At 47.9% G+C, this 13,119-nt stretch overlaps 1 protein-coding gene across 1 annotated transcript in view; it reads right to left on the bottom strand.

The window, feature by feature from the left end:
• Window positions 1-13,119, bottom strand: part of Slco2a1 (solute carrier organic anion transporter family member 2A1) — a 48,404-nt gene that overhangs the window by 19,255 nt on the left and 16,030 nt on the right. Inside the window, exons 2-3 of the mRNA XM_048334603.1 lie at window positions 8,166-8,303; window positions 6,750-6,912 (exon numbers count right to left, since the gene is read on the bottom strand). Of these exons, the coding sequence (XP_048190560.1) occupies window positions 6,750-6,912; window positions 8,166-8,303 (301 nt within the window). The remainder of the gene's footprint in view (window positions 1-6,749; window positions 6,913-8,165; window positions 8,304-13,119) is intronic.

Below are 13,119 nucleotides of genomic sequence, written 5' to 3'. Positions count from 1 at the left end.
GGGGTTATGGTACTAACTAGAAACAGGCCAGGGCCTTCCCTGCCTCCTCCAGCTTATTCTAAGTCCCACCCCAATGTGAGTCAACTCTCTGACTCAACCCACACTTTAAATATGCAGAATGTTCAGTTCTAATCCTGGCCCTTCTCACTCGGTTTGAAAACACAGGAGACTTGATCAGGAAGGGCTGCTTCCCTAGGGTGAAGACCCATAGAGATGGAGTAGGGCAGGCTAGAGCAGTTGGGAGGCCATCATGAGCTTACTAAGAAGTCTCTCTGCCCAAAGGTTTGGTGCTGCGGTAGAGAAAGAAGGACCTAGAAAGATCAAGCAACTTGAGAAGATCATGGCAAGCAGAGCTTTTCTCTTCCTGTCATTTTGTAGAGATGGAAATTCTGGCAGGAAACAGAAGGGGCAGCAATGAACAACCTTCAAGGCATGACTCCTGAAAGTCCATCTCTCAGAGCTTATGAACAAATTGGGTATTAGAAGAAGGAGGTTAGCAAATCCAGACCCTAGCAGCAATCTATGAAACAGTAGAGACATACAATAGTGTTTCTGGAAAGATCTTCAGAAGCATGGTCAAAATGCCAAAACCCTTGGGCTATCAGCACAAATCCTGGACCCTCCTTCAGAATGGAGGACCTATTTCCTCATCCTTCTAAATTCAGCTACTTGAGACCGTTCTTCCCGAAACTCTGGCAACACCCACTGGCAGGGCCAGAACAGGCTGTATCCAAACTCACTCATGATCTGAGATCTCAGTGGCTTGTCATTTAGATTGTTTGCAAATCAGAAGTGATCCATCTTAGACCTTGTTCATTCATAACACCCCGGTAATAATGCATTTTCAATTCCAACCAAACTGAACTTGCTTTTGCAAAATACTTTTCGAGGAGCAAAGGCATTCTGAGTTTCATCTTGGGAAACTAGGGGGGTATCATCTTCAGCTCTAGCAGAGAAAAAAAGTCAGTGTTGATAGCCCCAGGGGACATGGTGGGCCAACAGAAGAAATTTACAGTAGAATCTCAATTCTACTGTTTGTTAGTCAGAGGCCCGGGTAAACTTCAGTCTCCTAATCTCCAAAATAGATAGAATAATGCATTGCAATATCTGTAGGATAGTTTAAATTTTGATGATTAAAAATATGACCATTAAAATAATGCATCAAGTAAGATAGCTACGGTTGACAACCATTGAGTACTTTTCAAAACGGGATTTTAAATATTCCCAACATAAAGAAACAAACAAGCCAGGCATGAGTGGCTAGCGCCTGAAATCCTAGCTACTCAGGAGGCTGAGAGCTGAGGATCACGGTTTGAAGCTAGCTGGGGTAGGCAAGTCCATGAGACTCTTTTTGGGTTTTTTTTTGGCCAGCCCTGGGGCTTGGACTCAGGACTTGAGCACTGTCCCTGGCTTCTTTTTGCTCAAGGCTAGCACTCTGCCACTTGAGCCACAGCACCACTTCCGCCTTTTTTGGGGGGCGGGGGGCGGTTATGTGGTGCTGAGGAATCAAACCCAGGGCTTTGTGCAAGCTAGGCAAGCACTCTACCTCTAAGCCATATTCCTAGCCCGTCCATGGGATTCTTACCTCCAATTAATCACAGAAAAAGTGGGAAGTGGTGCTGTGGCTTAAGAGGTAAAGTGCTAGCCTTGAGCAAAAGGAACTTAGGGACAGCACCCAGACCCAGAGTTCAAGACCCAGGACTGGCACAATTTTTTTTGTTGTTGTTGTTAAAGAATCAGTGAATTTCTTCATGATAACACAAAAACCAAGATCTGTGTCATGATTGATGGCTTCACTTCAGGGCTTCAACACTGCCTATTCGCTTATTTTTAACTCTACCACTTAAACCACTGCCTGCTTCATCATTGGCTTGTTTGCAGGCTAATTAGGGACTTTCCCGCTATGGCTGGCTTTGAACCGAGATCTTCAGATCTCAGCCTCCTGAGTAGTTAGGATGACAGGCGTGAGCCACCAGTGCTCCCAAACAGGTAGGGTGGCAGCTCTGGGGGAGCTATTTGATTTTAATAGTCTGCAAAGTATGTGCTTTGTTAGCAACCTTCCCCTACCCATTCCCACTGGGTATGAGGCAGATTTATGGGCAAGGACTAGATGCATAAGGAGCTCTTTGAATTAAAAGCAAAGTGGCACCCAAACAGAGTTCATCAGAAGCCATTCACACCCCCCCACCCCCCCACCCCCGTCTCATTTCCTTTGTTGGTAGGGCTCTAAAAGCAGGACGCCATCTCATGGTGTTTGGGGACTGGAGGCAGACTGTGGACAAAGCCTGTTGTGATATCCTGCTAGGCCAGATGGGGACACGTGGCTGGAGACGCTTCAGGGAGAATCCATACAAAGTTCATATAGGGGATGGGGTGTCAATGGTTTCTTCAAACCATGGTCCCCAGCCAGATAGCAGTTGGTTCCTTAAGCGGCCCAAAGCCACTGACCGGTAAGCAGTATCTCTGGATACCAGCTTCCAAGGAGATGTTCCCCTTGCCCTGGGTTAGGCCAGACTGGCCTACTCTCACCGGGGGAGCAGATCACAGCTTGCCTCCAAGACCTGTGACCCTTGGCTTGAAGCAGGCCTGCTACCCACCTCACTCTTGAATGAAGAACATGACTGGGCCAGAAATAGGAAGGGAATCGTGCTTTTCTCTGGTCCTCACCAGGCCAATAGGCTGGATGCCCTGGAGACATGAGGGTCATGTTTTTAGGTCTAGAGAATGGTTTCAGCCTTGTCGACTAGATAGACGTTAGAAGAACCTGATAGGACCACCTTGCTTGCCGGGGCCTTGGAGAATCTGTCGCCCCGTCGTCGTAGAGACCGCCAGCTCTGCCATCTTTGGAGTCCTTGCTGTTTCACCGGCCTTCCCTGCCTGGTGCTCAACACAGCACCCATGTGTTTTCTATCATGTCTTCCTGTTTATTTCTTTCCTGCCCCACGCCATGCATGTTAAACAATGTGAACCATCAAACCTCATTAGGTTTCGCTCAGCTCCTCTCTTTGACTATTTCTCTTTCAGTTGGATTAATAACACCCATGTGTTTTGAGATCCTCTCTCTCTTTCTCTCTCTCTCTAATCCCTTTTCTGGTTAAATACATCCAACTGGACAAGTTGTATAGCTCTCACACCGGCTGCCCATTCACTCACCCCCAATACACACAGACACACTCTCTCTCTCTCTCTCTCGATCTCGATCTCTCTTTCCTCAGTAGATATGCCCCTACCTGGCTGGTGGTTGAAAATAACCCCCAGCTACCTACCACCCACTACTTTGCTCTACATCCCTACCCACACCACACATACACACACTCCGCCCAGATTTTCTGTCCTACCTGCATTTCTGCACATTATTCCACCTCCAATATCCTCCCCGCCCCCAACTCCATATACACCTCTTGCCCTCAATTATCCACTCAACCGCCACACCCATCCTTTCTATGCCCCGGTACTTTACCACACTCATCCTGCCAACTACAAGTCCCTGCCCCTCTCTCTCACACACACTCCATGTGCCTTTCACTTTCCTCCTGGATTCTGCATTTCACACCACAGCCGGGTGTCAGGACCCTGCATGGGTGGCTCATGTGTTCTGTGGGATCAATTCTGCTTTGGGCCACAGGGGCTGCGTGCAGAGGAGGGGGGGGGAACCATCCCTTAGGAACCCATCCTATGACTTCTGATCTCCCTCCTTCCCAGACACAACCTTGGGATGAGTGAACAGTGGGTGGAGGACTGGAAGGTTTATGAATAACTAGAGAGTGTGGCTCTTCCTTTTCTTCTCTGGGCTCTTTCAAAAATATAATCTCCACTCCCCTTTCCTGCTTAACCCTCTGAGAAGCTTCCTGCCGGGCGGGATGTAGCCATTGTCTGGCAAGGCGGACTTCCCTCTGGATTTGGCTGTGGGATCTCATTGTGGCTTACACCTAGTCCTAGCAGATACTAGTTTCCAAAGACCTTTCTGTTATCTTCTGGGAGAACTAGACTCAGGTTGGGCTGGCCCATTTCCCATCTACTAAAGTCTCAGTGTGCCAGTGAGATGTGGACTTACACAAGGCTTTGGCTGAGTATCTTAGTCTTTTCTACCAAGGTGCCAGGGCACATTTCTGGACCTCACTGACATTTAGAAAAAATCTAAACATCCATAAATGTCTGCATGCGTGGCCTTTTTCAAAATTACCAATTAGTTGTTAAAGGTCTCCGTGGTTCCCATAAATGTTCAACCCTTCTTTATTCTTCTTTCTTTCTTTCTTTACTAAAATGCATAGTTGTTCTTCAGTTTCCTGTGTTTGTTTTTAGAATAGTTGTGCTCTGAGCAGGGAGAAAGCCAGCAGTCCACCATGATAATTAAGTCTAGGGGCCGTTACTTATGAGTAACAGATTTCAAATACCACAAAGGGTAGACGAGTAGAAATCTGCTTAATTGCTAACTTGAGCCAGGCACTTTACCTATTCTATTCCACTGAAAGTGAAGGTAGTGCAGTTCTTGTTTCACATGTAAAGAGGTTCTGAAAAGTGCAGTTGCTCCCCTAAGGAGACTCGAATGGTTGAACTAGAATCAAAAGCCGCAGTGTGTGGTTTCTCCTTCACACCAAAATCACTAGGCTGTTCTGGCCACTGGTGGCTCCTGCCTGTAACCTTAGCTATTGAGGAGGCTGAGATCTGGGAGGATTGTGGTTTGAAACTACCCTAGGCAGGAAAACCCATGGGACTCTTATCTCCAATTAACCAGCAAAGAGCCAGAAGCGGAGCTGTGGCTCAAAGGAGAAGAATACCAGCCTTGAGCAACAAAGTCAAGCAAGAGTGAGAGGCCTGAATTCAAATTCTAGTACTGGCAGAAGACAAAAACAAAACAACAGTCACCAAGCTGTACTAATGTGAGGGTATGGAAACTGAGAAGAATAGCAGTTGAAACTTCCACCCAGAGAAATGCATATAGTGCAGAGGACCTAGAATGAGGACCAGAGAAAGGCCACCTTCATGTAGCGCCCCCCTCCCCCCCCTCGACCTTGACTGCCTAGCCAAGAGCTATGAGTCTTAACCCTTTCAAAGTAGCAGGGTGCTTCCTCATTAAGAATCCCAAAGACCATGCCATTGACCCAACCTGATTGTAGACAGCCACTGTCCCCTCCCCACCAGCCCTGGATACAAGAACCACCCCTTCATTGTACCGCCTGTGCCAGCCACTGGATTAACTGTGAGGATGTACCCCTTGGCAAACTGCACCCCCGTGATGAGGTTTATCAGCTAGATCCTCGGGGAGGAACTGAGGCTCGGCACTGGGAGGAAGTTCCCAAGCTTGCCCTAAAAGAGAGTCTCAAATCCCAGCTGCAGGACTGCCAGGCTCCAGGAGACCGTTGAGTCACGCCATTATTCAGGAGCTGCATTAAGTGAAATGCATTTGTCCCTGACAAGCTTGCGTCATTTCAAGTTCCCATAGAAATATGTTCAAAACAGGAGTCCCATGTCAACTCTCTCCCCACCCCCCACCGCCCTACCACCAAGCGAGAGGGGTGAATACGTTTATTTGTACCCATTCGCGTATCACACACCCAAGCTACATTGGGACCCAGTGAGATTTCCCCCAGATGGGGCTCCCGGGCCCAAGTTGCTCTTCATCTCACCTCCTGGCAACAGGAAGATGCCCTGAAGATAGCCCAGCCCTTGAGCATTTCCAGCTGTGGCTCCACTCCCAGCCAGACCGAGCGTGACTGCCCCATCCTATTGCCGCAATTAGAATTCGCCCAAACAAAACAGTCCACGGCTCCTGGCCGGGTGGATGTCCCTGGAGCCCCGTGAGGCAAGTTGTGGTCCCTCTCCCAGCCTCCTCCATCCTCTCTCAAATGATTTGAGCATGAAGAACACTGGGGCTAACACTGGGCCAGGACGAGAGCACTTCCCACTGGGGATCATGGGGAGCTGACCCCAACCCCAAAGGCCATTCCCTAACAAGGAGCGGAGCGAGGCTCCATCTCTAACCACCATCCCATGGTTCCGCTATTCAAAGTAAATGTTATCGGGCTGTGTGCCCGGGCTGTGGGGAGCTGACGTGCTAGGCTGAACAGGCAGGATGCCCCGCCCCATGGCCTGGCCCCAGTGCCCCAGGGGGGAGCTTCCTGATTTCATTAAGCCCCATCTTCAATGCCTTGGAGGAGGTCAACTCCTGACTCCTTCACCACGGGTCTTAACATTTTATCTGGGTGGGCTGGGGTCTGTCTTCGCCTTTACTGATCTGAAGTAGGTCTCAGCTTTAAATGAAAATAGATTCAAGACCCCAGGGTACTTTGGAAGAATGAATAGGGCACCATTGATTTATGGAGAAGCTGGGAGAGAACCTTCCAGAAGCAGAACCCAGTAGATCTTACATCATGAGATCATTCAGTTAATGCTCCATTCCTATAAAGGAATCTCCTCCATCACTCCAACTGATTCATCTCTTAGACCCGATCTACACATGTGACTTGTGTGTGTGTGTGTGTGTGTGTGTGCGCGCGCCAGTCCTGGGACTTGAACTCATGGCCTAGGTGCTGTCCCTGAGATTTTGACTTGAGCCACAGCTCCACTTCTGTATAGATTTTCTTTAGATAGTTAATGTGAGATAAGAGTCTCATGGACTTTCCTGCCCGGGCTGGCTTTGCATCTCGAGTCTCAGATCTCATCTTCCTGAGTAGCTAGGATGCTAGGCGTGAGCCACTGGTGTCTGGCCATCCCGGAACCGTGTGTGCAGCACCGTGGCAATCACTCACCAGTGCTGACTGAAGTGTACAGGTACGGCTCCGAGAGGAAGTGTGGGAGGGTGAGGACGAAGGCACCTGCAGCCAGCAAGAGACCCCCAATGCCAATCATCCGGGGCCGGTGTACTCTGCTGCCGAAGTAGCTGACGAAGATGATGAGGGTGGCATTGCTGATCTGCAGAGAGAGACAGCGAGAGAGACCAGGGGTCAAGTGAGACCCAGAGCCTGTCCTGGGAGAATCTGACCACATCTTACCCAGGAAGACTGGAGAGCATTAGCAGAGCCCTGGCAGACCTATGCCAACCTTTCCCAGAGAGCCTTGGTACAGGCCACCCACTCTCATGCTCGGTTTTCTTTCTGTTATGAGAAACCCATCCCATCATCTACCTTCAAAAGAACAGTCCGGGGGACGTAAGTACTGGAGACATGTAGCATTCAACCATTGTAGGATAAATTGGGGGGGGGAGGGTAAAATCCCAGTGAAGCTTTCAATCCTAGTTGGCACCTGAGAACGAATCGCCTAAATTTAACTAGATCGTAAGTAAAGAACTCAAGGACTCTGGGTTGGCAGTCAGAATAACAATAAGCTACATGCATGCAGCAGCTCTGTGTGTGTGTGTGTGTGTGTGTGTGTGTGTGTGTGTGTGTGTGTGTGTGTGCCAGTACTTGAACTTGAGCTCAGGACCTGGGCACTGTCTCTTAGCTTTCTCACTTAAAGCTGGCTGGCACTCTTGCACTTGAGCCGTACTTCTACTCTGGCTCTTTTGTGGGTTAGTTGGAGATGAGCGTTTTTCATGGTCTTCATGCATGCTAGGCAAGCACTCTACCACTAAGCCTCATTCCCAGCCCCTTTATTTTCATTTTGATCAGTCCATAGCTCTGGGGGAATATGCCCCCTATTTGCCTCCCCACTTTCTCCTATCTTGAACAGAACATGCAACATGCCCCAGCCAGCTACTCCCTGCCCTTTGAAAAAGCCAGTTGTTCCAGAATTGACATTTTTATCTCGGGCAATCAGAACAAGAATGTATCACAGGAGCCCAAAGACTTGGCTGCCATGTGAGCTGAGCTGGGAGAGGTTTGCCTTCCACGGCAGCTCTAGCATTGATGAGGCAGAGGAACCTCCAACAGGACGCTGAGAAAGATCCAGAAGCTGTTGCGCAGGATCAGCAGAAAAAGAAGACCGTGATGATGAATGACACACGCCGGGGACTTGGGACAAGACACACACGTGTCAGAGATTTGTTGCCCTGCCATGTGTTGTGGGTGAGAACACTACCAAAGTCAAGTTTAGTGACAGCAAGTCTGGCAGGCGCATTCTGTGTGTCTTGGGAGAGAGGTCTCCGCACGCCCAGCCCTCTCTTCTGCATCCCCCATCTGGGGATGAGGCTCACACGTGAGCCTCACGGCCCAGTGTCTTCTGCTTACCTCATTCAGGCTGGAAATGAGACCTGAGGAAGAACTGGAGAGGCCGAAGCGCTTCTCGATGGTGGTGAGACTGCTCTTGAAGTAGGAGCTGTAGAGGAGCTGACAGAGCTGCAGGAGGCCGTGGCAGAACACAAACACCTGCAGGAGACACGTGACAGCTTGGGGAGGCAACAGGCCCAGGAGTTCATGCAGCCTTCTACCTCTGGAGCATGGAGGCCCAGCAGCAAGGCCTGTAACAGGGCTCTGCCCCATCGTCTTAACTAGTAACTCCTGCTCAGGAATATTTATCCATGGGGGGGAGAGGGGGCTGGGAATGTGGCTTAGTTGGTAGAGTGCTTGCCAAGCATGCATGAAACCTTGGGTTCCATTCCTCATAAAAAGATAGGGCCGGAAGTGGCGCTGTGGGCTCAAGTGGTAGAGTGCTAGCTTTAAGCAAAAGAAGAAGCTCAGGGACAGTGCCCAGGTCCTGAGTTCAAGCCCCCAGGACAGGCCAATAAAAAAAAAAGGAATATTTATCCATCAGAAGAGCCACTCTGGGAGGATGCAGATTCACCTGGCTGAGATGTTTTCCATCACTTAGCAACTGGAAGCTGCTACAATCTGTAAGCTTCTTTTTTGAAATTTTGTTTTATGCAGCTGTAGTTTACATTTCTCAAAACTCATCAAGGCCTTAAAAAGTCTGTGTGTTTTATTGCATGTAAACTATACTTGAAAGAAGCTAACTAAAGAAGAATTCCTTTGGAAAAAAAAAAGATTCACAACCACAAAGGTATTCAAAATAATGTTCTGATGCTTTGAAGGGCATCCCATAAAATTTTTGATTTATTAAGTATGAACATTACAGTGGCTCACGCCTGTAACCCTAGCTACTCAGGAGGCTGAGATCTGATGATCATGGTTTGAAGCCAGCCTGAGCAGATAAATCTCAGAGATTCTTATTTCCAATTAACCAGCAAAAAAAAAGCTGAAAGTGGAGGTGTGGTAGATCAAGTGGTGGAGGGGAAGCCTTGAATAAAAAAGGTCATGGAAAATGCCCTGGCCCTGAGTTCAAGCCCCAGTATCAGGGCAAAACCAAACCGAGGGCTGGGGATATGGCCTAGTGGCTAGAGTGCTTGCCTCCTATACATGAAGCCCCGGGTTCGATTCCTCAGCACCACATATACAGAAAACGGCCAGAAGGGGCGCTGTGGCTCAAGTGGCAGAGTGCTAGCCTTGAGCAAAAAGAAGCCAGGGACAGAGCTCAGACCCTGAGTCCAAGGCCCAGGACTGGCCAAAAAAACGAAACAAAACACCTTAAGGACAGAGAGAGTGTTGAGGAAGATGGAGGGGGGAAGGAGAATGATGGAAGGGATCAAGCTGCATTACACTTGTGTGTGTGTGTGTGTGTGTGTGTGTGTGTGTAAATCTTGGGGTTTACAAATAAACTGGCTCAAGTGTGGTATACTCAGAGAAGGTTTCCAATGGTGTAACGCCTTTGAACAACTTACAGTTTAATAAAAATGAATACCAGGAAGCTGAAATATGGTGGGGTTATTTTGGGGGGGTGTTATTAAGAGAAGAGTGGGTAAATAAGGGGTGTGCAGAGAAAGAGTGGGTGAATACCATCATTAAACTCAATGTACAGTGGTGGAAATGGAGCCACATAACGAGGTTGGGAAAGATGGAGAATGATGGAAAGAGTGACATTAAACAAGAAGCATTGTACTCATAAACTGATTTGTTGAGCTAAAATCCCTTGATACAGCTGCTTACTTAAAGATAATAAAAGAAATGAATAAAAGATGAGTAAAAGGGTACACTGTAAGGACAAGTTCTTACATCACTCCTATGACCATACACACAGTTCAGGCAAACAGTCAAGTACAACCTGGACATGGTTTCTTTTTATCACTACAATGAGGCAAGGGCTCTGTTCCCCAAACTGGACACTGAAACGAAGGCCTGGCCCGCAGTAGATCAGCTATTCCCATATGGTCATGGGGACGCTGCACGGAACTTCTCAAATGTCATTCCTGTGGGTTATTACCTGGTTAATGACTGACTGCTGTCTACCAGCTCCAATTTTGCCCATGCAAATACTCACGGAAGCAAAACCTGAAAAAAAATTCACCTGATTCCTATGACCACTAGGATGTGACTTTGCTGAGAAGAGTCAATGCGTTGCGAGATTAGAATCTTCAGGAGAGTGAGATGGGGCTGGGACACAGGGCTGGGACTTTCCTCAATGGCACCTGTCTGCATTCACAGATAGGACCCTGTCAAGGCAGTCCACATGGAAGAAGGGAAGGAAGGAAGGAGAAGGGGAGAGAAGGGAAGGGAATGAGAAGAAAGGGAAGGAAAGGGAAAGGGAAGGAAGGAGAAGAAAGGAAGGAAGGAGAGAAAGAAAGAGAAAAAGGAGGGGTGATGGGAGGGAGAAATAAGAAGAAAGGATCAAAGGAAGGAGGGAAGAAAAGAAGGAAGGCAGGAGGAAGGAAGGGGAGAATGGCAGTGTATGAAAACCTTTCTCCTACCCCTCCAGGACGCAGGCATTATTCAGGGACATGACCAAGGCCCCTTTGCAATTTTCGGAATGATGGAAGGGACATTGGAGGTAATGCTTGCTTTAGCTCTTTCGACCTCTGGGAACCAAGATCCATGTTCCTCAGAGCCATTTTGTTCCTCCTCTCCAGGCTGGATCTGCCGACACCGCAGACTGGCAAGGAATACCTCTCTGACCATCCAACTGGATTCGAACAGAAGTGGTAGTCACTACCAGCAAACTGAATACGATCTGGGACTTTAAAGCTTACTGACATTCCTTTCCATTTAATCGTTTTCCTTTGTCTTGAATCAGTGTAAGTAATAGAGTGTTTAAATATGTGTTTAAAAAGCCAAGCAGGTTTTTTGTTGTCGTTATTTATTTGTTTGTTTTGCCAGTCCTGGGGCTTGAACTCAGGGCCTGGGCTCTGTCTCTGAGCTTCTTTTTGCTAAAGGCTAGCACTCTACCACTTGAGCCACAGCGCCACTTCTGGCTTTTCCTGTGTATGTGGTGCTGAGGAATCGAACCCAGGGTGTCATGCATGCTAAGCAAGCACTCTACCACTAAGCCTCCTTCCCAGCCCCTGGCAGGGTTTTAATAGACAAGCCCAGCCTGCAGCCAGCTCCAGCTCACCACCCCCCCCCCCACGCCCCGTATTGCAGTTTAAGAAGACACCCACCTCCGATTCCCACTTACAGCTTGTTCCCGAATCACACCCCCATATCTCAACATTCTAGGCTTAGTCTACGGTTTTCCCTGACTTGTCACTTCAGGGTGCCGACCTTCTATAGGCGAGGAGCTGGCTCCTTTGAACTTGTATCTCTGCTTCTCTCCCGGCTTCCCAAGTCCTCGTGGTTCTATCGATATTGGTACGATCACATCGTTCACGCCAGCAAGCAAGCTGGGAGTCAGAGAAGCAGGGCTTCCCCCCAGGGCACACACACCACCCACACCGGGATGACAGTTCCCATGATTGATGAGGACAAGGCTGTTCCATGTTCTTCCCTGGGGTGGCGGCTGTTGTTTTTTTTTTTTTTTTTAGCACTTCGGGGTTCCCCAGATCCACTTTTGTTTCTGCTTCCTGTCATATCTGCTGGTTCTACACCTGTTGCCTCTGTGGCTAGGTCAAGCCTAAGACTCCCCTGGATGAAAGCGTCAGGCAGGCACTTGAGAACCTATGTTTTCCAGTCTATTCCATTCCTCAATACTCCCAAAGCACTGGCCATCCTGAGGAAATTATTGAACTCTTTCATCCACTCATCATGCTCTCCTTTGTTCTTTTTCCGTACTAAACACATATTTGATATGGCCCACTACAGATACATAGAATCATAGTCAAAGATTAGTCTCCTTTTTAAAGTTATTGTGGTTTTTTTTTTCACTTTTGTTAACTGTTTTGGTATCATTCTGCACTTGTTACTTGTATCACAATGGAGATGTGAGGATGGGAAGAGACAAACATGCTCTGTCTACCATCTTTTTCTTATTTTGATGTCAGTCCTGGGGTTTTGAACTCAGGGTCTGGGCACTGTCCCTTAGTTTCTTTTGGTCAAGGCTGGCACTCTACCACTCGAGCCACAGCTCCAGTTCTAGCTTTTGGGTGGTTAACTGGATATAAGAGTCTCATGGACTTTCTCGCTTGAGCTGGCTTCAAACCACAATCCTCAGATCTCAGCCTCCTGAAGACCTAGCAGGCATGAGCCACTAGCACCAGGTTCTTCTGCCTACCACCTTGAATAACAAGCCTAATTTACTTCCTGGGGCCAAGCCTAGCAAAGGGTTCTGGATTTCCACATTTTTTTCCCCAGTGGGAAAACGAAAGGCTCCAAGAAATATATTCAAATGCTCCTTGATTTACCATAGGGATTCATTCTGATAAACCCCACCAGAAACTGAAAATATCCTAAGTTGAATGTACATTTGATTCTCCTCACCTACCAAATAATAGAGTTTCATCCAGGCTACCTTACACATGCTTAGAATATCTACAGCCTATAGCTGGGCTCAGTCATTATATATAAAGCTGATTTTTTATAGTGAAGTGTTGACTATCTTGAATAACTTATCCAGGATTGTACTGAAAGTGAGAAGCAGAATGTTTGGGCAAGTGAACTCTGATGGAGTCAAAAGTTCATGAAGCTGAATCTTCATTAGTCAGGGACCAGCTTGGTTAAACTTTTAAAAACCAAGAAGGACACACAAAGTGTACACTACACCCAAGAGTCTGGCTAACTCAGTTATGTGCTGGAATCTTCCAAACAGGGAGATATGTCTTCAATTAAAAGCATGTGGCCAGAAAGCAAAGTCAGATGTCTCTGCTCATCTCTTCTTAAGATTTCTCCACTCATAGCTCAGTTCTAGTTGGTAGCTCACGAACAGAAAATCCTGGGAGGTGAGGCTCAAAGGAAGTCTCTCAATGGTATCAGAGATCTCAGA

The sequence above is a fragment of the Perognathus longimembris genome, chromosome 26, assembly GCF_023159225.1.
Source record: "Perognathus longimembris pacificus isolate PPM17 chromosome 26, ASM2315922v1, whole genome shotgun sequence".
Lineage (NCBI taxonomy): Eukaryota > Metazoa > Chordata > Mammalia > Rodentia > Heteromyidae > Perognathus > Perognathus longimembris.
This window is presented reverse-complemented; position numbering and strand designations above follow the sequence as displayed.